The sequence below is a fragment of the Manis javanica genome, chromosome 15 (genome assembly GCF_040802235.1).
Source record: "Manis javanica isolate MJ-LG chromosome 15, MJ_LKY, whole genome shotgun sequence".
Lineage (NCBI taxonomy): Eukaryota > Metazoa > Chordata > Mammalia > Pholidota > Manidae > Manis > Manis javanica.
The window spans coordinates 52796051-52823072 of NC_133170.1; the positions used below are offsets into that span (position 1 = coordinate 52796051).

At 36.9% G+C, this 27022-nt stretch overlaps 1 protein-coding gene across 7 annotated transcripts in view; it reads left to right on the forward strand.

Annotated features, from left to right (window-relative positions):
* RBMS3 (RNA binding motif single stranded interacting protein 3) overlaps positions 1 to 27022 on the forward strand; it is a 1487986-nt gene that overhangs the window by 1402594 nt on the left and 58370 nt on the right. For all 7 annotated transcript variants that reach the window (XM_073222890.1, XM_073222891.1, XM_037008613.2 and 4 more), the window contains one exon: positions 22515 to 22625. In XM_073222890.1, the coding sequence (XP_073078991.1) occupies positions 22515 to 22625 (111 nt within the window). The remainder of the gene's footprint in view (positions 1 to 22514; positions 22626 to 27022) is intronic.

Consider the following 27022-nt stretch of genomic DNA (forward strand, 5'->3'; position numbering starts at 1 on the left):
GATGGTATGTTATTTCCCAGCCTAATTTCTTGATACCAGTTGTACAGATAGAGAAAAACATTTTTCCAGTCATTTTTTTTATTACCTCTCAATAAAAAGCAAGCAATGTTAACTTTAAATTTTTTGGATGAAATATCTAGAGTTGTTGAATTAATATTGTTCAGATATATGAGTTTCTCATAACCTAGCCTTTTAAAAAGTTTAGTAAATCCAATTGGTTAACATTAAGGTTGTTTGGTCTTTCAAATTTCCTTAATTTCAGCCAAGATTTTACAAAAATATTATAATCTGACTGAAAGTAAGATCCAGATAAAGACTGTTTACCCTCCTCATTAAAGGGGGCTGCAAAACTGTTTGCAGTTCGTATTAGAAGAGACTGAGCATGGATTCCATGAGATCCTGTAGTTTGGTGCCTTGGAATGTCCAAGAGGCAAATTTCACCTAAAATACTGATGGTAGTTGTGAGACCTACTGGCTATCATCATTCGGCAGCTCATGAAGTCTTCATAATTTTTAGCAGTACCCAAGCCTAATGAGTCACCAAGACAAGTTAGGTGTAAAATGTACATGCTGGTAGTAAACTGAATAATAGAATAGAATTACAGTTAACCCTTGAACAATACAGGGGTGAGAGGTACAGACCCCTCTATAGTAAAATCCATGTATAACTTTTAACTCCTCAAAATCTTAACTACCAGTAGCCTACTGTTGACTGGAAACCTTACTGATAACACAAGCAGTCAACTCGTATTTTGCGTGCTTACCTGTATTATGCCAGAGAAAAGAAAATGTTTCTCCAATTGTCACAGATGTCCACAAACTTTTCCAATATATTTATGGAAATAATTTGCATGTCAATGGACCCATTTGGTGCAAACCCATGTCGTTCAATGGCCAACTGTCTCTGGTATGTTACTGTATCTGGTAGAGTTTCTGCATTTTGATATCTGCAAATTGATTATTTGGCTTTAGCTATAGCAAGTATCAAGCCACTATATTTTACAGTAATTACTCAGCATGTTCAGCTGACTCTGAAAGTTGCACTTCAGAAGTGACAGTAAACCCGTATCATCAGCAAAGAGAAAATTCACCTCCCTGCTGATGTAGGCAGGGAGACATTCAAATAGTTCAGTTGGCACCACACTGTTGATGTGTACTATTTTTTTTAATTAGTATGGTACTTGTCCCTTTTTACATTACTTAATATAAATATAACTTCATTGCACATAATGGAAGCTTGAAACAAGCTGGGAAAACTAAAAGCAAATTTCACAAAAGGATTAATCCTGATGCATACTAAAAAGAATATTGTGTTCTTGGCTTTTAAATTCTCATTTAGCATGAGGAAATCAGGCTAATTATCAACTTGAGTTCTGAACAATCATCTTAAAACTTTTTCTTTTCAGAAGAGAAACCTCTTATCAAAGAATGATCCTTAAAGGGTTTTTAATCAATACACATTAGAGCCATTTCTGTGTAACAATGGTATATATTAAAAATCGATTCTTACTTTCCTATAAAGCCTTTTATCTCTTCAGCCTTGTATCTCAAGTATTTTCAATCAATACTAAAAAATCACTGTGATGCTAAGTATGTGTTACTTGCTGCATGTATAAATCCTTAGATTCTAACGTCATGCACTACAATTATTTCTCCCTAACTTTCTGAAATGACTGTACAGAATTTATTCCAAGGAATAGTTTACATTATACATGGCATGGATGGGTGGATACCCATGTACAAGTTTCTGTCCACATATGCTGATCTCCACTATAGATATTATTTAACCAAAACATGTCCTATACATCTAACATAAATATATGTTTATATGAGGCTGTCCAAAGTAGCATTTATATGATAAAAAAAAAACCCAAACACCCTAAACATTGTTGAGATTCATGGTACAAATTAGTGTGAGAGGAGAAAGAATGAAAGGTATGAAGGAGATGAAATAGAAAAATTGAAAAAGAGGAAGAGGAAAGATATAGAGGCTGCATAGTCAGATCTGGTTAGCAGATTTTAGCCTAGGTAGATGGGTAGAAGGTGATATCCTTAAGCTGAACTAGCATATGTAAGAGAAGGAATGAGTTCAAGATCATGGACTTGGGCTTCCTCCTGGGCATGTTCAATATGTGGAACCAGATAATTCATTCCCACTGGAGAGAATAGATGAGATTTGTAGCAATGCATTTACTTTGCATTAATGACTACTATGCTTGATTTAGGCAGTGGCTCATAGACTTAGGAATATGAAATACTGTGCTTATGATGACATTATATGAAGTGTACCAGTCTTATGTACACTAAATCAAGTGCTTGTTTATGCCCATTGCAAGCAAGCTTATTTAGCAACCTGATTATACTTTTGCTTACACCTATAATTTTAAGGCTAATTTTGTACCATATTGCATATGTCTTTCTGAATCAACCAAAGTATATGCACCTGATGTTTCCTTGATAAATCAGAAAATAGAGATAGATACTTTTAACTAGAATAAATCTCAGAAGCCATTTAATCTAATGCCCATTGAAGTTTAGGAGTTGCTATAAAGGTTTGAAGAAATGTCATCTATCTTCATTCAAAACTGTCTCATTCCAATCCTGCATAACATTGTGGGAAGATATTTTTTCATTAAATCATCTTTCTTCTGTAGCCACCAATCCGGCATGAAAAAGAGCAACAAAATTTAAAAAACGTAGCAGCAGCCCTTAGCCTGGTACAGACCAAGGAAGCCCTCAGCTCCCTTGTCAAGCACATAGGAACATTCAAAGCTGTTAGAAAAAAGCATAAAAACTAAATGTCATTTACTCCCACCAGGAGGTTTAAATGTTTAAACAGTAAGGTATTGACAAAAAGCCACGTGGTGAAATACATACCAGGAAGTTGCTCAGACTGGGAAGGTGAAGGAAATTGAAAAGGACTGGGCTCGGCCTATCTGGGGAAAAAGACGTTTTAAACCAGCCAATCAATTAAGACAAACGTAAAAAGGACCCTAATATGGATATAACTTGCTTAGGTGACGTCCAGGAAAGAATGTGAACACCTTGTAGTACTCAGCCAACGAGGAGCCAGGGGAGGGACTCATGTGCTAGAGAGTAAATTACCTGCTCCAAATGCCCTGGGTGTGCCTGCCCACCAGACACACGATCTTGCAAGACTGCCAGGAAAGCCTCACTCCACTGTTCTCTGTGTCTCCTTGTCCACTTATTGAATTTGGACCAGTGAGAGTATTTTTCACAAAAATAGACTCTGCATATGTAGATTTATTTATCTCATTGTTAGTGTGAATGTGTGAACTCTATAAAATATAAACCAAGACCACTGAAGGGTTTCCACCACTTGGATGGTCACTTCTCCATGTTCCTGAAAATTTTTTTCATTCCTTCTGCTTTATTGATAAGAATAGATTATTTTGGGCTTTTCTGGGTTATCCCATCCTTGGCACTGGTATTTTTCTCTACTGTTATGGTTGATGCTGTTAATAAGAGCCATTTACACTGATTTTAAAAGTACGAGCTCAGAGTGACTCAAAAATTCCAGTGTTTCAAATAGGGGAAGTGTGAGGGCTAAGTTATTAAAGAAAATTATATTTTCCTGCAGGGTTTTTCTGCATCCTGAGGATTTTGTACATGCTCTTCCTTGAGGTTTTCTCTTTTCTATTTGGACATTTTAAAAGTCAGAAAGTTTAAGTTTCATCAGAATCTAACAATATGTCCATAGTTCTACGCAAGTGTTTACAGATTGGTTTGTGGCTCAAAGATTTAACTTTTCCTCATGTCTCTTTCTAAAAATAAGGTTCAGTTTGAAGTTGGTCAGTACGGGGATTCATTGGCAGTCAGCAGGAGGGCCCTTTAGTGGAATATTGTCTGTAGTACATAGGATTAAATGTTTCAATATAAACCTTTAATCTGTACCATCTAATTATTGACATATGAGCCAGTATCTAAGGATTTGTCAATTTCTTTTCTTTTGTAATTATAACAACAAAACTATAGACTCTTAATTCCGCACCTGGAGCAAACTTCCGATGCAAGGGCACACTCATACCTTCCGGCTTTTCACTTGAGGTAGACTAGAAGGTGTTCTCAGCATTTTATGATTCTGATTTGCCATGGTTCAGCAAAGCTGCCCTGTTAGTAGCAATCACCCTTGCTTATGAAGTTACGTAAATCAGAATATCCAATCATTTGATCATGTCTATTTCTATTACACATGGCCAGGCATATGATGAGAAACATTCTGGCTGACATAATTTCCTCTTACAACTGTCCTAGAAAATGAAATAAATCATTACAGCATTGATTTCCTAGCTGTGTCAAAATTAGTCAAGAAGGAAAGTCCTTCTATTTTTACTTACATTCCTCTAATTTCTGATAGATTTTCATCTCCTTCCTTTTCTCTCATATACTTTTGGTTTTATACAGCTTAAATTCATTAGACAACTATTATATCTCAAAACACTTGTAAGATCTTTTCTTGATTTATTTATTAAGCTTAATTTACTTCAGTGAATGCCTGTTTAAAGAGAGCAAATCCTTTTTTTTTCATTTTGAATTATTTAACTGCCTCAACAATCATTATTTTGAACTTATCTGAAAGTAATTAGATATTCCTTGCATCACTTTAATTAGAAAACTTACTTATTGATAGTTTAGCAGAAGCATATGTTTGTCCTAGGGTAAACTTTTACTTATCATGTAAGTCTAACCAATATTGTAATGGAACACACTGAAAGTATAAATGAATCAGAAACATATGGGTTATATTTCCATAAGAATGTATGTGCATTTGAAAATTAAGGCAATTCCTCAGGGGAAGAAAATGTGTTTTAAGTTTTATTCATTTCAAGGTATTTTAAAATCCCTCAAAAAGAGGTTCAAGAGCTTCAAATTTTAATTATTGTGTAATTAATTAACTTCTGAAATATTTCCAGTTGAATCAAGAAAACTTCTGTTGCCTGTATCTTTGAAGAGTGACAGCATGAAAAAGCAGATATTCTTGATCCAGTCCTTCCTAAAAATGTTAGGATGCTTTTAAGGCGGTATATTTGTATTAGAAAAATGAAATAGAGTCATTCATTCAATCAATCAACAAATATTTATCAGGTGTTTACTATGTGCCAGGCACCTTTCTCATCACTGGGAATGCAAAACTGAATGCAACAGAGATGCCTTCCCTTATGGAACTTACATCCTAGCAGGTGAAAAAACATAAAATAATAAAGGGTATGGTACAAAACATGTTAAATATTTAAGGCCAGATTTTGATGAAATTGTCAAAAGGTATAATTTGTCCTTGGGAACCTCAGCCATTATTTTCAGCATTCCCTACTACCTACCGTGATGCTCTTTCTTCAAGACACTTAGATATTCCAAAAGCTCATTCCTTCTCCCTTTTGCTTTTTTGTTTATGTTTATAGAGAAACTACTATGTGCCAGACATTATGTGCTATTCCATGTTCAGGCATATGGTGTGGAGTAGACAGGTATAGTTCTTCTCCTCATGAAACATACAGTGTATGGGGAAGGACAGCACAAGAAATGAGCATATTAAGGAACATGAAACTAGCCGGTCATAAATTCTATTAAAGAAAGATTCATGGGATTCTGGTTACATGTAGCAGTGGCCCTGACTTAGAATGCGTGTGTGTGTGTGTGTGTGTGTGTGTGTGTGTTTGGTGGGAGCCTGGGAAGAGACAATGGGAAATAGAAAACAGTTTTTTAGCCCAACTAAACTAAAACTAAGTGTGTGTGCTTCACTCAAAAACTTTTCTGAAGAATTTGATGCAGTCATAAGTATAAGTGAGGTTGTCAGTGGGATTGAGCATGCGCATTTTTTTCTATTACTATATAGTAATAAGTTTGCTAACTTTCTAGAGAATTCCAGGGATCAGCAAGCATGTGCAGTGGTCTTTGGAATTAGTTTTCTATTTCTGGAATAAGACTTGCCTTTTCAGGATACATAGAAGCCTTTGATCTGCCTTCTTATGAGGTTCTTGCTGATATTATACATGCTATTACAAAATATAAACTTGAATATTATGGAATGTTTTGTGAATGAGGAAAGTGAAGCCCAGAGAGGTTAATTGACTTTTCTAACATGACACAAGTTGATGGCAGAACTGGGATAGTTGTATTTTAACCCAGTTAACACCAATTTTATTTTATTATATCTGGCTTGATTTTTCATTAAATTTTCATATGTCAGGTTATAGAATCCAACCCAGAGTGAATCAAGTTGACAGATTAATAAAAAAAATTATGATTGGGTCCTTTTGTTTATAGAATACAAAATATTAGTAAGTTATCTATGTCTATTAATGTTGATTAGATTAGCATAAGTAAGATAGGGTTAGTCTTTAAACTATCCCGTTGTTGTATCTGAAGTGGAAAGGAGTTTGTATGACTTTAAAAGTTTTGATTTTGACAGGCACATTCATCCGAATAGTATCATAGTTTAATTCCTTTTGTCTCAAAATTATATAATGCTGGATGATATATCTGAGGTAAATATCTCTTATTTTTAACCTGCATAATCATTGAAAACGACCCACACTAGTATGATAAATGTTGTAGAGATATTTCAGGTTATCAATTTAATGATACTGTTTGCATTTTAAAACAGGTGGATTATTTAAGTACATAATAAATAACTAAGAGAAAATTCTATGAAAATACACTACAAAAAAAGTCATATTTCTTTAAGCCTATGTTAATGAGAACACTGAAGCATACCTCTGAAACTACATGTAAAGTCCTTTACAATGTTTCTGCACATAGGATAGTTTATTAATGAAGCATGTAATTTGAGTGCATGTAATAATTTTGATTTAATTTTATTTTGAAGATCAGACTCCTACTTTTCTTGAAACCCCATACATTAATTCAAAAAGAAAAGTTCTGAGTTAAACCCAAATTGAATAGTTCCTTTTAAAATAATATTTTGTCATTTACCTTATATTAGATAGTATCTGTTTTGAAAAGCAAAAATAATAGTAGTCATTAAAAAATGAAACCAAAAAAGATAATCCTTTTTTCCCTCTTTTCATACATGCTCACATTTTTTTTTAATGAGAAAAATAATATTAATAAGCTTGGAATATTTCCTACTTGCTTTTTCAGGGTTTTTTCCTAGTTAATATTAAACTACTTAAGAGATTTGGCTTAAAATCCTACATTAGTGTAATGGCAGTGAGAATAATTTTCCAGTTATAGAAATTTCAGTACTACAGAAGCAAAGTCAGTGGGTTTCAATTGACCTTTTGACTCATTAAAGATGAAAGACAAAAATGGCTATGATCCCAGTCCTCATGGGAGATAAAATCAATATTGGATTTTCATTTCTCATCAAGAAATCAGAGATAGGCAAAATACAGATTCTGAGAAAGATGGAATTTCTCAGGGAAGAAAATAGAAGGAATGAAGCTTTCTTTCGTGAGGGAAAGCGCAGCTGTCAGAATTGTAGAGCTTCTACACAAGGTAAAAGGCAGTTTGTGGGTCAGTAATTGCTATGGTTGTTAATCCCAGTTATAGTTTTTTCAACTGTCCTATATTCTCATTGCACTTCCCTGTCTCTTAGTCATTACAATTAAAATATTCAGGGTTGTGATGCAATTTTATTTTGATACTTTGGAAGCCTCCATGGAGCAGGTTTAGGGTTCCCTCCCAGGATAGTTTCAGGTGCTAGGAATTCCAGAGCCGCAGCCTACAGGTCCCCAGGCAATAGGACCCTGAATGGGTAATGCTGGTCATTACCTGAGAAGTCAACCCATTTCATTAAGCTCTGCAGATCATCAGCTTCTCCGCCATTATATTCACAAACTTTGTTCCCAAGCTTTTCACTCCATGACCTCCCTGCTTCTCCTCACTCCCAAATTCAAAGAACAAAATTTGGACTAATCTGGTTGATGTGTTATGATTTAGAGTGTTGGCCCCAGACCCCCTCAGAATGCCTGGTGGTTCCATTATCAATCTAATTTTTTTAATGCACCTATGTGAAAAATGTCCCCCCACCTCTGAAGATCTGACTCATGGATTAGGTCAGGCTTGGCAGTGGTAAGAGCCAAGATCCTGATTGGCCTGCTGAAAATTAGCCATATAGGTTAAAATCAAGACATATCAAAATAGGTAAATGAGACCAAAAACAAAAAATAAATTTGGACTGTCCTTCACTTTTGCTGATAGGTTTTAGCTTTTGAAGTGGACCGGCATATCCCTTTGTCCTCTGTGTCTGAGCAGATCTATTTATGTTTTGGTTTATGAAAATTTGGTGGTGTAAGTAAATAGGCAAATATGATTACTGGTTTTTACAATTTAGGTGTTAAAGAATGCCAAAGTGAGCATTTCATTTTGTCACTTTTTCAAAAACTATGGTACATCAAAAGCAATTTACTATCCTTTTCTGAAATTCTTTCCTGAAATTCTTGAACCTTGTTAAGTACTACCTTGATCCCCAAAATGTCTTTAAAGGATCAGTTTAACTATCTGAGTCCACAGTATAGCTGTACCAAGTTGGATGGGACAAAGTCCTCATTTCCTGTACGGATGCATTCTTGGAATACAATTTTTATTTTAATTGTTGATAATTGATTTCCTGATTCATAAAGTCCCCAAATGAATGTTGTAAAGGAAATGGTTGTTCTAAAAACCACAGCAACTATGGTGAACCAAAGATGCTTCATTATTTTTATTTGTTTGAATTTTGTACACTATGTAGAAATAGTTTTTTTATGAGAGGTCTTAGAAAAAGACCACAGGATATTAATATTTGTCAAGTCTACCCTATGAGGAAACCATGGAATTGTAATTCTGTTTTTTTGGTGTTTTAATTTCACAGAATACCCACCATCGACAGAATAGGTAGTCCCTTAGAATGTGTGGGTCAGCTGTGTTTGCTATCCCACTGCCTTGCAAGTACTAAAAGCTGTCAGTTGAATGGTTGTTTCTGAGGTGCAGGCAAAAACTTAGAAGGAATGACACAACAAAGTATTACCAGTCAATTAAGAAATGGATTGACAACTGGCATTCATGAAAGAACTAAGAAGAACAGAGCTTCTCCTCATAAGCAAGTTATGATTGACAACAGAAAGGAACACATCTGTAATTACTGCCAGCTCTTCTTCACAGGTGGGCCATCCATCCCTGGCGAGGCAGGACTCTAGGCCTATATAAAGGTATTTTGGATCCTAACAACAAAGATAACCATTGAGTTGTTCTCAGACATGATCTAGGGGGTGTCTAATCTACAAACATTTCTCCCTCATTTTTTTTTTTCCTTGAGCTCTTTTCTTTACACATTGTATGCTTTAACCTGATGCTTGGTGATCTCAGCCACTTCTTAGGAGCCCACAAGCCTCCTGCTGCAACAAAATATCCACACTTGTTCAACCTAGATAATTCCTTCTCTTAGATAGTGGAAAAGAGTAAGTCAGGAGCCTCGGCTGTGACTCCAGGAGTTGAGTGTGAGAAATCAGCCAGCCCACATTTTAGGCTAAAGACAGAAACTGACCTAGCATCATGAAGCAGGTCTACTTCTATGTAAAATTTTAGTGTCCTTGATCACTTTGGCCACATTACATTTTTGAAACTTGTCTTTTTATATCTCATTAAAGATGGACAAGACTTAATAGGTATAGCAAGTAGTAGTGAATAAATTAATTAATGTTCTTGATCTTAAACTCTTAATACAGCAAAATATATTTTAGAAAGTTACTAAGGCTCTAACATTGCAGACAAATTGGAATATTTACTGTCATTTTAGCAGCCCTGTCATATCAGAAAGTGGTATAATTCTTAGTCCTGAAAGTTTTACTTTGTAATTTCAAGAAAGCTAAAATAGACTTCTAAAAAAACAGATTAATTTTTGTTCCTAAAATATATTCTAATATCAGGGTACAATTTCACCACAGAGCAATTCAAGTTAATTGTCTATGCATCTAAGAGATGTGTTACAGTCTCTTCATAGTATTTCAAAGAGTTGGATGAATTGATGGTGTAAACATTTCCTGGTGGGAACTTAAGACAATCAAAAGAAAAGAAATGATTGACAGATGCATGCTCCAACTAATTGAAGTGGTTCTGAGTTAACCAGATGTTTTCGGCTGAATCATGCCCGCAGATGCTATGGCTTCATTATTCCTTCATCTAGGGATTACCCCGATTGGCTAGCTTGGTGACATTTGAGTGTTTCAAATCAGCCGTGCCTCTCTCTGTTTCGTACTTTGTAAAGAGCTATTGTCTAAAGCAGGCCTGCCTCCTGCCCTGGAAATGTTTTCAAGGAAGTTATCCGGGCTGTTTGTTTTTCCTACTCTTGGATGTGGTCTTTGGTGAGCTCAGAAGGTTGGAATGAGAGTGGCCACAGATGACACTGGAGCTATTTCCACAGCTGGCTGCAGAGGCTTGGGCCGCCCCTTACAGAGGAGCTAGCATGGGGAGGTAGATGATGTAAAACATCTGTCACCACGGGAATAAGCAAAAACAATGTCCCTTTGAAGATTGCCTTTTAGTGATGAGGTGGGGGAGGAGGGCGGCTGTCTCCATGACGGGAATGAAGGATGTAGTTCTTGGCAGGCAGATGGCTTCCGGCTTGCTCTTGTGTGAAAATACAGCAAAAACTGTACATTGAAAAACTCTGATGCTAGACAAATGGGCTGATTTTGCTGAACATTCATTTCCCCGCCTATCGCACATATAATCTAAGAGAAGTGGGGAGGAGTGCTAACAGAACAAGGCGGGAGAGAAACGGAGAGAAAAACCTGGTTCTGAATATTTTTCTCTTGAATAACTTTAATACAGTAGTATAATTTCAGCTGGTGGTTGAAAGGTCGGAGAAAGCATTTTGCAATAATCTTACTTCGATGTATTTGCAGCCCTGTGTTATTTTTTATAGAAGTTTTGAAAGGTAATATAAAAATGGTACTTTATCAAGGCCACATGATGGTAAACATTTCAACATTTGAATACCACTTAGTGGCCAGGAAGTCAGATTTGTTTCCCCTCAAGGAGCAGTGGAAAGTAATACAATTATCTTAGTGAACTTTTCTTAATAGAACATCAGTTCAGTTTTTTACCCATCTGCCTTCAAAAATAAATTAAAAATAAGGAAATTAGAATTTATTTTAATCTCATAAACAAAGTTGCTATAGAAAGAGAAATCTTGATAAAAGATTAATCTGATAGCAAATAAATGCTGACGATCAGCGGACTGTCAATTGTTAGGTCTCCTGTTACGTGACCAGAAGGTGTGGTACTGCCCCCCACTTACGCACAGCCGCACAGCTCAGCCCTGGTGAAGAAATGGCCACCATGGCTGCAAACCAAAGAATCACACTACTTCTGCCTCCCCCTGGCCAGCAAAGCAGATCTCACATGCACTGCCTACTTCTTTTTCTAAACTGTCTTCCAAGTCTGAGTCCTTTGTAGGTGCTTCTAATTAGCAGACGTCACATATCTGCATCTAAACAACAAGGGAGTCTGGGAAATGCAGCATTTCTTTCAATTCTATATTGAGAAGGCAGGATTCACTTCATGGGGAACTAATAACATGGAGAAAGTATTAAAAAATATAATTCTCTACAGCCGTGTCTTGACTGAGGGAGGTATGCCACAGGAAGTAATTGGACTAATCTAAATGAGAGATAGTGAAGTGTTCCACCCAGCCAGTAGCACTTGAAAGGAAGAGATGGAGGACTTGAAGACATTTGTGGTGTAACCTTGACAAGACGTGGCTACTGCTTTGTTATGGATGCTGAGGGAGAGGGAGAAGGCAAGGGGGACCTGGAATTTTCTGTATTAGTACACAAATCAAACAGAAGAAAAAGAATACGCTCTGAAGTTGTAAAGACAGAGACAATATTCAGAATGAAGCATGCTCATCCTGAGGTGCCACAGATTCTAGATTCAGCACACAGTTGGAAATTTAATTCAGGAAGAGGGCCAAGATAACAAAGTAATTTTTTAAAATTTAAATTTTTTTAAAAAGACTCAGTCCTTTTCATTAGTTCCATCAGGGATTAACAAGTGACAAAATTTTGGAATTTCACTTCGAACACCTTATATTTGTGGCATGTATATAAAAAGCTAACCAAAATATTTAGATGTGACTCTTGCCACTTTACAAAGCCTATAGCATCTCTTCTGACTCGTGACTGTAATAGCCATTTCAAACGCATTGGTGAAGCAGAAGATAGTATTTGGGAAGAATGGAGGTCTCGATTTGAGGGTTGCCATGAAGATGTGTCATAGGAAGTTAAAGGAACTTGTTTTGTAAAGGAGATTTTATAGATAAAGACAGTAACCCTATAGAAACCACTGAGGAACAAAACTAAATATTACTGGCTCTTTGTGGTTATAACAAGGTGACTTATTAAAATCACTAAGATTATTTGAAACTACTTGGCCCTTAAGTAGGGACTGAAAATGAAATTAAAATGATTAAGAAACAAACCAAGAATCTCTTTAGAGGCAATGCAGTAGAAAATGTGCTCAAAGGGAGCCCTAGCAAACATAAAGAAGAGAGTAAAACTTCTCAAACTTGACCTTGAATCTGACTCACCTTGGGGTCTGATTAACATGCAGGTGCTGATTCAGTGAGGCTGGGGGCTGGGCCTGAGGATCTGCATTAAACTGGTCCTGAAACACACTTTAAGGAACAAGATACTAGAGTGTGAAGACTGTTATATTAACCTAACAAAAATCCAAAATTACTGATGCAGTATTACTGCTGAGGAGAAATAGCAATAAAATTGAAGTGTGATAAAATATGTAAGTAAATTTCTAGCACATATTCAACAATAGGGCACTGAAGACTAGAAACGTGAAGCAGTCTTTCATCTCATCTACTAGACAACTTGATATATATTAATTGATATCTTTCAGGCCTTAGTATATATCTTGGTCGGATGCTAACATGTACACTTTTTAATATAGCCTATGGCCATTCCACCAGGACATATTTTAGCTCAGTGTTAAATCACAAAATATTTCATCAATAGGGTATATACTGAGTTCAAGACATGTCAGACAATAGTACTAATAGAAAGTGTACTTTAAAGGGAGTAAATTCATTTTTTAATAGGGTTGAGACTTGACATCTGTATCCTTAGGTCTAGCTGAGTTGCCAGCGCTAACCAGGCAAATTCCTAAAAATGTCTTAAAGGAGAGAACAAACAGCCCAGAATGTTCTCTGAGGGACCACAAAATAAAGTGCATTTTGTAGCAAATTACAGGAAAAGGAATAGCTACTCTCCTAGTAAAGCCCAAACCATGGCGCCTTGTGACATATTTAGGCAATATGCACTCTGAACAATCGCCCTAAGTAGGATAATAGGCAGCTTTTCTTTTCAATCACCCCCATGGTTTGAGAAATGGTTTCCCAGGCCCATTCACCCATAGGATCCTGCAAGACCTTGCAAATAATTTGCAGCCGGGTTTTTGGTGTTTTTTTGGCCTATTTGTCAGGATGGAGAAGTTTTTAATGAGAAGCTTTATGACAGCTCACAGTCCTGAGTACTAGTTAACGACAGTTACCAGACAAAAGACACTGCCCATAAATATTCAGACATCTGCTGGGAACCCTGTTTGCCTTATCATTTGGAAGAAGACCAGCTTGGAATACTGTTCCTGGTGTGCATTTTAAACTTTCTGTACATTGAAAAGCTACTTGGAGGTATACAAAGTGATTGCAGTACCAGTGACTAAAGCATTTCCTCTCTTATCACACAGCAAGGTTTGACAAGAATCTCGGGCAGATATATGGCTATTAAAACAGTTTGTGGCACAGGGAAGCTCAAATGGAAAAGCTTGCGCTGCATGTGCAGCAACTTGGCTGTGATGATACCAAGGAAATTTTTGCAACATTTAATCAGGTACATGCAATTCTTCCATAGGATGGAAAATCATGTCATGAATTCCAACACTGAAGTTCCCTGGGGAGTGTGTGGTTCTTAGAAGTCCAGGAATTCTTACACTACATGACAAGAATGCCAGGCTGGCAGTGGTCAGACAAAGGCACTTTTAAAGGAAAGCAGAGCCCTTGATACATTTTTAAGACCTTCCTGTTTAACAGTTAAGAGAGCATTACTGTTGTTTCAAATGGATCCTCTTGTCCAGGTTGAGCTTGGAGCTATTGATAAATTTCCTCATCCCTTGGAAATCACAGAAGCTTTGGCTGATGGGCACATGCCATTCACTCCTTTAGTTCTTTAAGCGCTATTGCAACCTATTCCTTGGTACACACTGTGCTGGGCTTCAGCACCATTAAATAAAGTATCATGAATAGCACAGTGAACTTAGAATCCAGAGAAGTGAAGTACAATCATCATCAAGGTGTGTGCCAAATGATACAGGAAAAGAGGATTGAATGACTCACGCACTGGGTCAGTCATAGGAGATGGTCCCTAGAATGCTGCATTGGATAACCATCCTAGAGCATGCACATGGACCTGCTGTAGACACCTGCCCCTCCTGGCACGGAATCCTAGGGTGAGAGAGCAAGATGGGTTAGAGAAAGATGAGCAGTTCAGTTGCAGTGGGATGAGAGACTTCAAGTGGATGGTCTTGGAAATCAGCCCAGAAGGGTAAATGGGAAGCCGTGTGATCTTCATAGAGCCTGTATGCTCAGGGAGGAGGCCATCCTGGATGTACCTGTAGAAGCCTTCTTTTGGGCAGAGATAATGGGGAGATAGAGTAAGAAGGCAGTAGTGACCCTACTGCTTACTCAGTCCAATGGCTTCTAGACAGGACAAACAGGAATGGAAACTACTTTGATCCCATCACTGAATTGTCTTATTTGCACTTACACTTCAGCACATTAACTTACAAATACCATTCTTTTAACAAGACCAGTCCTAAACATGTGACATTTCCTTATGAAATCATGTTTTTGAAGATGCTGACTCAGCTGTTAAAAATATGATCCAGGCTATACTTTGGTAGAGAAAGTAGTTAAACATGGTTTCCTTATATCTCCTCTTAGCATGACAATTAAGGGAAATCAGTTGTGCTCATCTTTAAAAGGATATGCAGATTTATTTTTTTTGTTTGGTTATCATTGTCAAGGTGGGAAATGGTTAGGTGCTGTTCCCTGTATCACTAATATAATATTCTATCATATAATGTATTTGATGAGTAGATATCATAGGTTTTCTTTGTATCTTAATAAGTAGGGAAGATGGTGGAATATATTGTGATTAACTCATTTGTTTGGTAAGTGTCATAGCTTAATGATTTTTAATCTTTATTTCTTGTTTGTTTGTTTTTCCCTCAAATCTCTTTGAATTGATTTTGAAGCTGTACATCTGTGTGAGGGAAGCATATACCCCAGGAGCAAAGAGGAGACAAAGAATTTAGGTTGCACTATTCGTTTTTCCACAAATAGTATGAATCTTTCATCTATACCATACAACACGGATTTTTATGACACACGTGTTGGTGTGTGGTCGATGCCCCCTGGTGTGATTGAGCCACACATCGATTAAATGATTGCAGTGGGAGATTGAGGAACACAAATCTACCCTTTGCTGCTGAAACTCTAAGAAACTTACCAAAGAAGCCCCGGGATCCTTCTGGGCACACTTTACATTTCCATTGGATCAACAACTATGATTCTTTGAAGTAGAAATGTGAGAGGAAAAGAATATAGTAACCCACCTGCATAATGAAATTCCTTTTATAATTTTAACCAGATGTACAAGTTTAATGGTAGAGGAACTAACTGTAGTGCTGCACATTCAATCGACAAACCTTTCGACCATAGGGCCCAAAGGCTTCAAATTCTCAACCCTGTCTCAATAATGTAACATATTAAAAAGTTATATTTGCTGTATTAGAACTCTAAAGAAAGCTTGTTTAAAAAAAAATCAAAAGTCACTACTGAACAAATTTCTTTAGCTCAAAGCATAAACTCTAAAGGATTCAATAAAACATCATTGAGAATCTTAATTATCTGTATACCTGTTTGGTAAGAAATACTTCAATGTGACATATTTATATTCCTGTTGAAAATGACACTACTGTATAAATAGATACCTAACCAATAATTGAAGCTATTATTCACAGTTGAATAGTCATGGTATATAATTAGGATTCTTTTAAAGGGAATTCCATGGGTAAAACTAATTTGGTTTTATTGTCTTTCAACATTATGTATTTTTTAAAAAATTCCAATTAATGGTGACTGAATCAAAAAACAACACAAAATTAAGAATATTTAAGAGTAGAAGAAAGAAACTATTTTTACAGCTAATTGATACCTCTCACTAGGTAAACTAGACATACAACGCCTCTAAATGTACCCTAAAGCAACAGAAAGTGCCCTACTTCTAAACATCACACCGCTACCCGCAGCTACACTTCTCTAGGTAGCAGTCCAAATATTATGACAATTTTATCTAATCCATCTCAACTGCAGAAACCCAGCTCTAGTTAGCCATATTTCCAAAACAAATAGCAACATAAAACTGAACTCAGAATAATCATATGGAGCCATTGAAAGTCACATAATAGTTCTTCCTTTCATTGATAAATACAGGATTTGGTTTTAGCTTCAAAAGCTAAAACCTATCAGCAAAAGTGAAGGACAGGATTTGGGTAATTGATTTAGATGTCAGGTCTTTAAAAAACTGGTTTATATGATAAATATAATCTTGGCATAGAATCTAAGATTTTCTGTCATTTATAGGGATTCAAGAGTAGATGGATATTTTATGCCATTTTCTAATGACTGCAGTTTCAAATCTTTCTCATTTTGTGTACATGGAGTTTATGAATACATGTATGCATATGCCAGGGATTCTGACTCTCATCACTAATGATGTTTTTGACCGGATGATCCTGTGTGTGCTGTAGAATGCTCAGTAACACCAATTAGCTCTACCCACTAGGTGTCAGTAGACCCCTTCCCCAGGCTGACAACCCAAAATGTCTACAGGCATTTCCATCAGCCCCTTCCAGGCATTGCACAGTCCCCACTGGTATGCACACATACACCAATAACTTTTGCTTTAATAATTTCCATAAATATACTCTAGTGGCACTTGTACAACTTTTTACATTAACTGAATTTCAGATCTCATCATTAAGAATACAGTGGTTGAAGATATTAATAAATGCACAGATACACAAGCCAAACCATGGTTTCAAATTGGAGCTGCCCTGTGTGAGAATAAGTTCTCTCAAAATCTTTGCATTGCTCCATTTCCACTAAAAATCTGAAAATAGCATTTCTGAGTACATTTTGATTTGGAGTTTTGTTCTTTCATCATTCTTCCAACCCATATTTGTGATAGCACTGTCACTCTGCAAATAGACCATGGTGAACAAACATACATGATTTACATGCTCTCCATGTGAACAATCCAAATAAAATTGTTGGTAAATGTTAGCCACTTTCCATGTAACTGAACAATTAGCAGCACTGACATGTAACATTAATGCACAAGACTGTTTTGAGGATCTATTGCATATAATTTCTATGTAGAGAGATGACAGAAAATGTGCACTAGAGCATTCACATGCCTGGAAGGAGTAAGAGTGAAATAGGCAAGTGAAGAATAAAGATAAGGAAGGGGTTAAGTGGGACAGTGGGGTCCCCAGGACGGTGGCTTCCAACTTGCCACAGTTACTCATTATTCCTCCACACCTACAACGTTTGTCAGAGATCATTCCACAGGCTTCCAAAGTTGAAGTCCCATCTACCAGTTTTGCCACAGCTTTCTGAGTTTCAAATGTAATTTTTTAGAAGTCAGACTGCTTCCTGCAAATTGGTTGGAAATGCATCCCAGTTGATGAGGATTGATGAGTGTTTGTTTCTAGGGATGGAGGGGCCTTTCCTGCTCTTTTCCCCCCACCCACAGCAACCCTTATTAAACCACACCCAGCACCACCTCCAAACAAAACAAAACAAAACAGAATTTGCCAATATCAGCAAATGACAAAAATTAAACCTCTCTAACCATGCTACAGGGAATGTTGCACACAAATGTTACAAGACACTGCCTTTGAATAGCTATTTCCCAAGTTAAATGAAATGCCTTTTTGCCATTTATATTTTGAAATCATCTTTGCTATTGGAAAATCATTTACACTAACTAGTTTATTTGTAAGCTCCTGTTATTCTCTGCAGCCCACTTTACATGTGCTAAACATAGTCTGGGGTACACAAACTCAATTAGATATTTATTCTGGAAATACTAAAAATGTGGCAGAGAGGCAGAAAACATACAGATGAGAAAGACGGTAAATGAGCTTAAAACCACATTTTTTAAAGTGTTGAATGATCACTACTAAAAAGTCCTACAGATTTGCATAAATCACTATAGGAACAGAGTTTATATGGACCACACACATTTTGACCTGACGGCATCTTGATATGGCAGGAGGAAAAGGCAGTGATGCTCATTTTCATTTTTAATTTTATATTACCCAAATAATTTTCTTACCTTTCACTTTTGCACCCCTGTGATTTCAAATTCAAGGCTGACTAAGATTCCAAATGGAGGGATTCTCAAATTGCTACAACACAAAGCCAAAATGATCAAATAGAAGCATGTCGGGTCATAGGCACAGGCCTGAATTATTCAGATAATCTCCCCATTTCAGCTTATCAAAAATGCAGGCTTGTTCTCTTTGCATTTTTAAACAAGATATAATGTGATTATTACTGGAAAGTCTCATGCCCTGTCACAAGACTGGTTTAAAACAAATAATTGAGTAACAGTGTAAATAAAACCAATTGCTTGTATCTAAGACCTGTGACATTGGCTCTTATACAATGGCAGTTTATAGACAGAGCACACTTCTCAAAATTCAGGATGCATTAGAATCACCTGCAGAGCTTGTGAAAATACAGGCTCCAAGGCCCAAATCCCAGGGATTCTAATTCTAATTCTTGTTCTGCTACTGCAGCTGGTCCACAGGTCATACACGGAATGGCTCTAGAATATTGACATTCATAGGGATATTTTATACAGGTAATTCTCAGTGTAGTCCTCCCTGTCCTGGCATTAATATAGGTTTTTAGCCAGCTATGTGTACTCTTCATGGGAGACAGCCTGTCCATGTTTTCCCCCATTTGCTGGTGATCTTATATTTCATTTGGGAAATTAAAATATTGATGAACCCTTGGAGACGTAAAATTTCTTTCAAATATTGGCCGAAGGTGAACAACACAGATGCAGTTCTGGACTTAGGTCAGATATGTTTGTTTACTCCACATCAATGATTGGAAATTTTACCCAAATTACTGTTGAGATTGTTTATTTCAGAATTAGAGCAACCAGATCTGCCTTCACATCTTCTCAGCATGAGCAGCTTTGTTCTGCAGAGACAGTGGCTAAAACAGACCAGATACTCCCATCAGCTGTTTGGTCATTGTGCTTTTTAGTAGGATTACAGCACGTTACAGTATTTTTCTTTGCAGCTTAAACATTGAGCAAACCCAGACATCCGGGGATGCTAAAATGAAAAATCTGTTTCTTCTTGCTTTGCATTTGCCAAGTGAACTCCATCAGGCAGCACATTCTATACATTTTAAGTAAATGAAATTACCCTTAATGTGTTGGCAACATCTGTCACAAAACACTCTTCAGTCTATGGCTTAAGTGCATTGGATGAAAATGGAATTGACAGTATATTTAATGAGGCATGATTATGGTTGAGGACACCAGTTCTGCCTTAACAGCCATAGGTTTTTCTTTTCCTTTTTTGCTTCTTTTTCTTTCTTCTTTCTCTTCCTTTTTTTTAAAATGACCTACACAATACAAAGATTTTGTAATCTTTGAGGAGCAATGTGGTTAGCAAATACCATTATTTTTTATACTTCAAACTCTCCTAGGTTGATATCCCAATTAAGTATCATCAAGAAAATTTGTTTCTCCAGGGGTTCCTGTCCACTACTTCTAACTTACTTACTGATTATAAATTTCTAGCATCCCTTGAGATTGTTAAGGGATTTATGTTCTTAATATTTCATGGTATTCCTTTATTCATTGAACATTTTTACTGAAGCTGATCAAGAATATATGTTCTTACATGTTCTCCAGTGAGAATCCTTATTGTTCATTTATTTTAATAACCAATCTGGTTAGGAAAGGAATGTTTCTTTTACACCATTTTCTACTCCATGCCTAGTGCCACTATTTACAGTTCCCAATGACAAATCCCTTCCCAGTCCTCCCTTTGATTGTCAGTTTTCCAGTGTATACACCGAAGCAGCACTCCTTCCATGTCATGTGTAATCACATGAGTCCCCAAACACTTTCTGAGAAAGGGTTCTCTAAAGAGACCAGGCAATCCTCCCTAAATTAATTCCAAATACAGGCACTCAATCCTTCTCTTCTTTTCATACATGGATTTTGATTCATCTGTCATATGTTCACATATCTCATTTGCAATTGCCTCCCAAACAAAGACAAAAATCTGTGGGTCACACTAGTGGAGAATGAGGTCATTCCTAGGGCACTGAGAAGAAAGAGTCCTTATCAAATACAGTCTGGCCTTTATCTCCAATTTATGACAAACAATTCTTTCGATGGCTGGAGCAAGCTGATTTGGATTGAGAGGTTTCCTGGATTGTGACAGTGTAACTGTTGGAATCTCTGGGGCCAATTGTCTAAGAAGATAGCCTCAATCTCAAGTTCAAGTATTGAAGTCTTGCACCTGCTAAGGATTAGAATGTGGTGAAAGTGCCACGTTTTGGAGAAAAATGCTTCAGGATTTCCATCTTTACTCTGAGGTTATTTTCTATAGTTTATCCATAATTGATTTAAGAAGAACCCCAGTTCTTCTTAAAGTGTTTACTGCTGGTCAGGCACACCAAATGTCTGAAATGAAGTCAAGAAAGTTGTCCTTTTTTCTAAAGGAAAAAATTAAGATACTTTTGTTAAAGAAATTCAGACAGCTGAAATTAAAAAAGATGTTTCTCTGAGCTATAATTAAGGAAAAAGGTTGTCTTATCATGTCTCTCATCTTAGAAGCATACTGATGAATAACAATTTGTAGCAGCATCAAGAATTTCCAACACAAATGCACAGCTATCTATATATACAAGCTACAGAGCTTTATAACAATACATACTTTTTTCTGATTGATTCTAGCTCCAAAGTCCAAACGTGACTAAGAACAAAGCTGGCTCTGTAAATCAGGCATTTCCAAATATTTGGCTCAGTTTCTACTATCCCTCCCCTATTCATGGGGAGGAGCCCTTAAGCTGAGTGATTGCTTGATCTTTTGACAGATACGTTTGGATAATGCCATGAGGAATTGATCATCCTAAGCAAAAGCATTTTGTGAAACATTTGCTTGAGGGTCATTGGTTTGGGTGCTGAGATCCTGTCATCTACATGAATCTGTCCTAATTTTATTTCTTCAAAATGCTTACTTAAATGGGGGGGAAAAAGCCATATAGTGAGAAAAATAATATCTACAGAAAAAATAGCATTCAGATACATAATCGTTTTATTACCAATGGGTATTGAAGTGAATTATTATATCATGAGCTTCTGCCTTTTTTATCATCCTTAAAATAAAGCATTGAAATGATACAATCTCAAAAATTCCATCTAACCCTAGCTTTTCAATTAAAAAAAAAAAGGAAACACAACATGCGCAATTGTTCTGTTCTCTAAGTTGGTCATCTAAGGTCTAAGGCAAAAAGTAAAATAAAGCACCAGGATAGGGAGGGCAATATGGCCTGGCTCCGTGCTTTACTAACTATGTGGAATTTTGTATATGGACAGAAATCTTTTTTAAGTATCTATTATTTCTTACATTCCCAACAGTTATAATAGATCAAGAAGGATATTCTAGAAGTAGGCCTTTCCTAACGCCTGATTGAAAAACTTGACATTTTTATGTTTTTTTTTAAATGTTGGCATGCTGCATTTGACCAGCATTTAACAGAGTTCAGTATTCTCTGTCCTGTGTCAAAAGGGCAAATAGAAAAAAGTAGGACAAAAGATTAGGAGAAAAAAAAAAGGAAAGTTGTAACTAATTTCCATATCATTTCTGTTAGATTTTAATATGTCTTTCAAAAAGATCCGGTCAAGAAACCCATGTGGGCCAGCACCATCCCTCTGGTGGTAGATGGTCTTGGGTCAAGAATTACCCATATAAATCATGGATAAATGGCAAAACCAAAATCTTATTCAATATCAAGAAAAACTAGAGAATTTCCATAGTATTTCTATTTTGTTCAGTCAGAGGTTTGTATTTAGCACAGTGAGAGAGAGGAGACATATGGTATCTTGGAATGCATTCTACATTGAATGTCAGACTTATAAATGACAGGCATTTTAGACCATCAGAGGTAAACCCCCCCCAGAGGAAAAGAAGTCGCTCATGCTGTATATTTAGATGAGCACAAAAAATGACAGATGGATGTAAAAATCATATATGGTTGAAGTTAGTCTTTTCAGTAAAAAAGGAAATGCATTTGATGATAACTGTTTGCTGTGTTTTTTAAAAAGCCTCCTTTCCTGCGGAGCGTGTTTTCAGCTGGGTGTTGTGTGTCCTTACAGGGTGCTGTGATCACGCCGACCCTGGACCACCCCATGTCCATGCAGCCAGCGAACATGATGGGCCCCCTGACACAGCAGATGAATCATCTTTCGTTGGGCACAACAGGAACGGTGAGTTGAAGAGTGGGGTCTTGTTTCCTTTGGACTTGTTCAATATGAGGCAATGCTCTGTTTCCACGGGCATTATCAGCACAACTGGTTCTGTGTCATTGATGAACACACCTTTCAGGTTCCAGTATGAATAAGCTTCCTTCTGCATGCACATTCAGTTCTGGGGCCACATTTACTCACATCCACAAAGCTGACAGTCCTACATGGGTGTATTTAAATTTGAGTGGCTTCTTGTTCTTATGACACAATGCACCAGGTGGAATGTCTGTTTTCAGAAAGGTATCTTTATGCATGCACCTGCGAATCCAGACCTTGTAACTTAATACACTTGAGCCTGGTTTTGTTTTCCCAGATGCTTACTACTTCAGCCAATTTACCCTAGGTTCTTCATGAGTCCATAGCCAACCTTGACTATGACCAAGACATAGAGCTTTTATTTACTTTCAATGTCTACATCAATCAATAGTCATTGAGAACCTGACATAATCAAGCTCATTTAATCTTTCTTTGTAATATATCAAGATAGACGACATTGAAAAAAAAGGAAAGGAATCTAATATGCTTGATCTTTTTTTATAGGTTGGGATATATTTGACTAGCCAATATTTTTCTTAGGGGAAAAAAGTATATCAAAAAAATTACTGGTTGTAGCCTTGATTTTATATCAACGAGGCATTTGACATCATTAGCAAAACTTTGTATTAAAAAAAAAAAATCCATTCTGGGACATTCCCCAAATGGTGAAGAGGGCAAATATCCAATATAACCTGGAATATCACAGTTTTTTAAATTATCATTATAGACAACAATGAAATCAAAGCCAACCTCCCATGTAGATCTCATGGCCAACAGTTTTTATTTATCATAAATGTTAATGCAGATAATTCTGTCATTTTTAAAGATGTAGAAAGAAAAAAAGGAAGTTTCTTCTGAGTGAGGTAGCTTAAATAGCACAGAAGGAGCACAGGACTAGAAGTCAAAAGCCTGGATTCAAATCCTGCTTGAGCCCTGTTGTTTCTGTCTGTCTTTGGGGAAATACTATCTCCTGGTCTCCCTTCCCTCTCTGTCTAAGTCTAGTATTGAATGTGATGATATACAGGGTCCCTTTGTTTGCCTCAGTGACTTAAAGCCTATGTCTCATCGTCACCATTTATATGATTTCTTTCATTTATGCTGGTATCATCTCCAAAAATCTACATACACCAGGTACATTAGCTATGTGTTGAAATTTTACCTTAAGCCAATGGTTTGCTTGCCACATAGATATGTTGGGACTCAGTCTTTTTGAAATATAAGAAGTCCCTGATATGTCCACTGAGTCCTCAGTAATCTACACTGAATAGGAAAAAATTCCGTATACCTAATGGAAAGAGTCCCATTGTTTCCATAAAGAAATTCAATTTTATTAACAAACAAAGCACCTACCTCTAAGAAGTCAGTTGTTGAACCTATAAAAATAGTTGATGACACCTCAACCTGTCTGAAGGCTTAGCCTTGATCCAAAGATTTCCCAGGACTCTGACCTAGACTTAAAAAGTTGTGTCTAAAACTACATTTAATTTTACACTGTGGTCCAGCTATTTTCCATCAGGGAGGTAGAATTTGAGATAGTATTTATATAGTTTTTAGCAACATGGGATGATTATTTTTCACTCTGCTTGTTTGTCAACAAAGCAGATGCCCAGAATGCTGCTGGGAGGCCCACTATTGATTTCCCTTTTTATCAGTCTTCCTCTCCTTAAATGACCATAAGTTTTGAATAAGCAAAGTAATGAAATCTCACTGTATTGAATGATAATCTGGAATCTGATAAAACAGGGAATTAATAATATAAAGCATAAAATGAAATACTTTATAAATCCTACACATTTGAGTCAAAAGCAAAGTCAGCTGAGTTGCTGAAGTTCAAATTGGCCACTAGGAAAAACACAAGAGCCAGGTTAATTGAGAATATGCCTGAAGCCTTTAGGGAATTGAAAAATAAGACACAGTATATAGAACAGATTCCAAATGAAAGGTTATTGATTCAGTAACATATATTATGATTAGTATTTGAACATTTTCAACAAGAACAAATTTATATAAGACCACAGTTTTTACCCAGCTAGTAACAGCCAAATTATCCAATAATCATATATACCTCTCCCTTTCTTAGAGAGCAAAATTTTAACCATGTATTATTTTTTAATACCAAATTTCCTCTAGCCTTTTGTTCATTCTTTTCCCCCTTCACATTTGTACTAAATAGTGCTTAAGTACATTATAAGCTTTGTGTAAACTAATGTTTTGCAAATGTTTAGAATTCTATAAGGTTCTAGAAAGGCAGAGAGAAAATTGGTATTACTGTGTTAATAACACAATTAATGTGTTAATAACAAAATGTTCATTAAATTAAACAGTAATACTGTTTTCTCTCTGCTTTTCTAGAACCTTTTAGAATGGTAGATTTTTTCTTTAACTGTCACTTACATTTTGATGTGCCAACATAGATTCATTTTATCTAAATTCTTGTTTGGCATTTGGAGTGGCTACTATCCACTCGGGATTGATTCTTTTCATAAAATTTCCCTATCTTATTTTATCTTTTCAACATACTTTGTCCATTGCTGGGAAGGTGGCCTGGTATCATTGAAAGCACAATGGGCATTGTAATTAAACTTGAGCTTAAAGCCTGGCTCTTCCCCTTATTAGCTATGCATCTTTAGGCAGGTTATTTAACCTCTCTGAACTTTCAGTTCTTCTTACACAAAGTGGGAAGAATAAAATTTACACCCGAGGGGTGTTGTGAGTGTTAGATGGAACAATATGTGTAACATACATCAAATAGTGTGTGATACCCAGTAGGTCTTATCAAATAAGCCCCCCTGACCCTCTACAGCTGGTGCCTCCTCACTGGTGAACATCAAGTCCAGGTCACCGGTAGGGATGTAGGACATTATCAAGTCCACAGTGCAACTCACTGACCTCCTCTATTTCATTTGATATTTCTTTCAAGTGTGTAATTCCTCAGCTTGTAACCTACTCTTTCAGGATTGTAAAAGCCATCCAAGTCACATTTGTGAATAAGGTTGACTGAGTTCAAGCGAAAAGCCCTGGAAATATATAATCAAATCTGGTCTATATTTTCCTGTGTCACAAGCATAGTCATGTCATATAAATAGGGTTCATATTAGAGAATGTACTTTAAATTAGACATATTTCTCATTCAATAGTAATAACATTTCTGCCTGAGGGCTGGGTGAGATATGGTACACCTGGCAGCCTGGAACACGGTTGCCGCGTCTAAAGAGGGCAGCCAGTGCTTACCTCCAGACAGCTATTGCTATGTGGGCATACAAACTCAGCAAGACCTCACTTTCCAAATTTTCAAGATAAGATAAATATTTGGATTTTAATGAAATATGTCCCTAACTTTGAATAAGAGCTCTTCGTTTGTGATTCCTGCCTCCAGATTTCCTGGCTTTCCTCCAACCTCTCTAGCCATCACTGCTGCCTTTCTTTCAATGGGCTGCTAAGTCAGGGTTTGATTTTTAACTTCCTTCTCATTTTCACATCATTTCCTTAAGCAAGCTCATCCACTCTCCTGGTTTTGAACCCTACCTCCTATGCTAAGAACTAAACCCGAGTCCTCGAGACTAACCTCCTCCGGGAGTTCTAGAGGCGTTTACCCCACCACTTGCTAAATATCACCTGTAAGTCTACCTCCAGTATTTCAGTCAGTAAGACCCACATTAATGTCCTGAGCTTCCTCCCCACTAACCCCTTCCTCTTATATGTCCCTGACTCGTATGTCCTCTCAAGCTAGTCCCGGGACCATTCCCCCAGGTACTCAAACACTATACCTAGAATCAGTCTAGACTCTTTCCTTCTCCCTCACCACCATGGACAATTATGTTTCAAGTGCCACCAACTTTGTCTCATGGGCATTTTTTGACCACTCATGGGCATCACTTTCTCCACATTTCTAGACTCTCTGCCCTGGGCTTCATGTAATTAGCTGCAATAACTTCCTGACTGTATTCCTGCTTTCCAGTCTCGACTTCCTCCAGTCCATTCTCTACCATGTCACCACCATCAGTCAATCTAAAATTATCTGACCAGATCTCTATCCCACCTGTAACTTTTCAGAGGCATTCGGACTTCTGAGCTCACCTCAGTTCCACAACACAAGGTGTGGGCAAGTGCTAAGTCAAGATTAGGACAGGAAACTCAACACCAGCAACAGACAGGTTCCAAGGACGAAGTAGAGAGATGCAGGGAATAATCCAAAGCAGGTAGTAATCAGGTCTGATGGGAATTGGAGCTCGGTTAGAATTTTCCATGTTTAGAATGGCCTTGGGCCATAGAGCATTTCCCATGTTCCTTTCTATGATCTCTTTGTAAAGAAAGTGTATTGA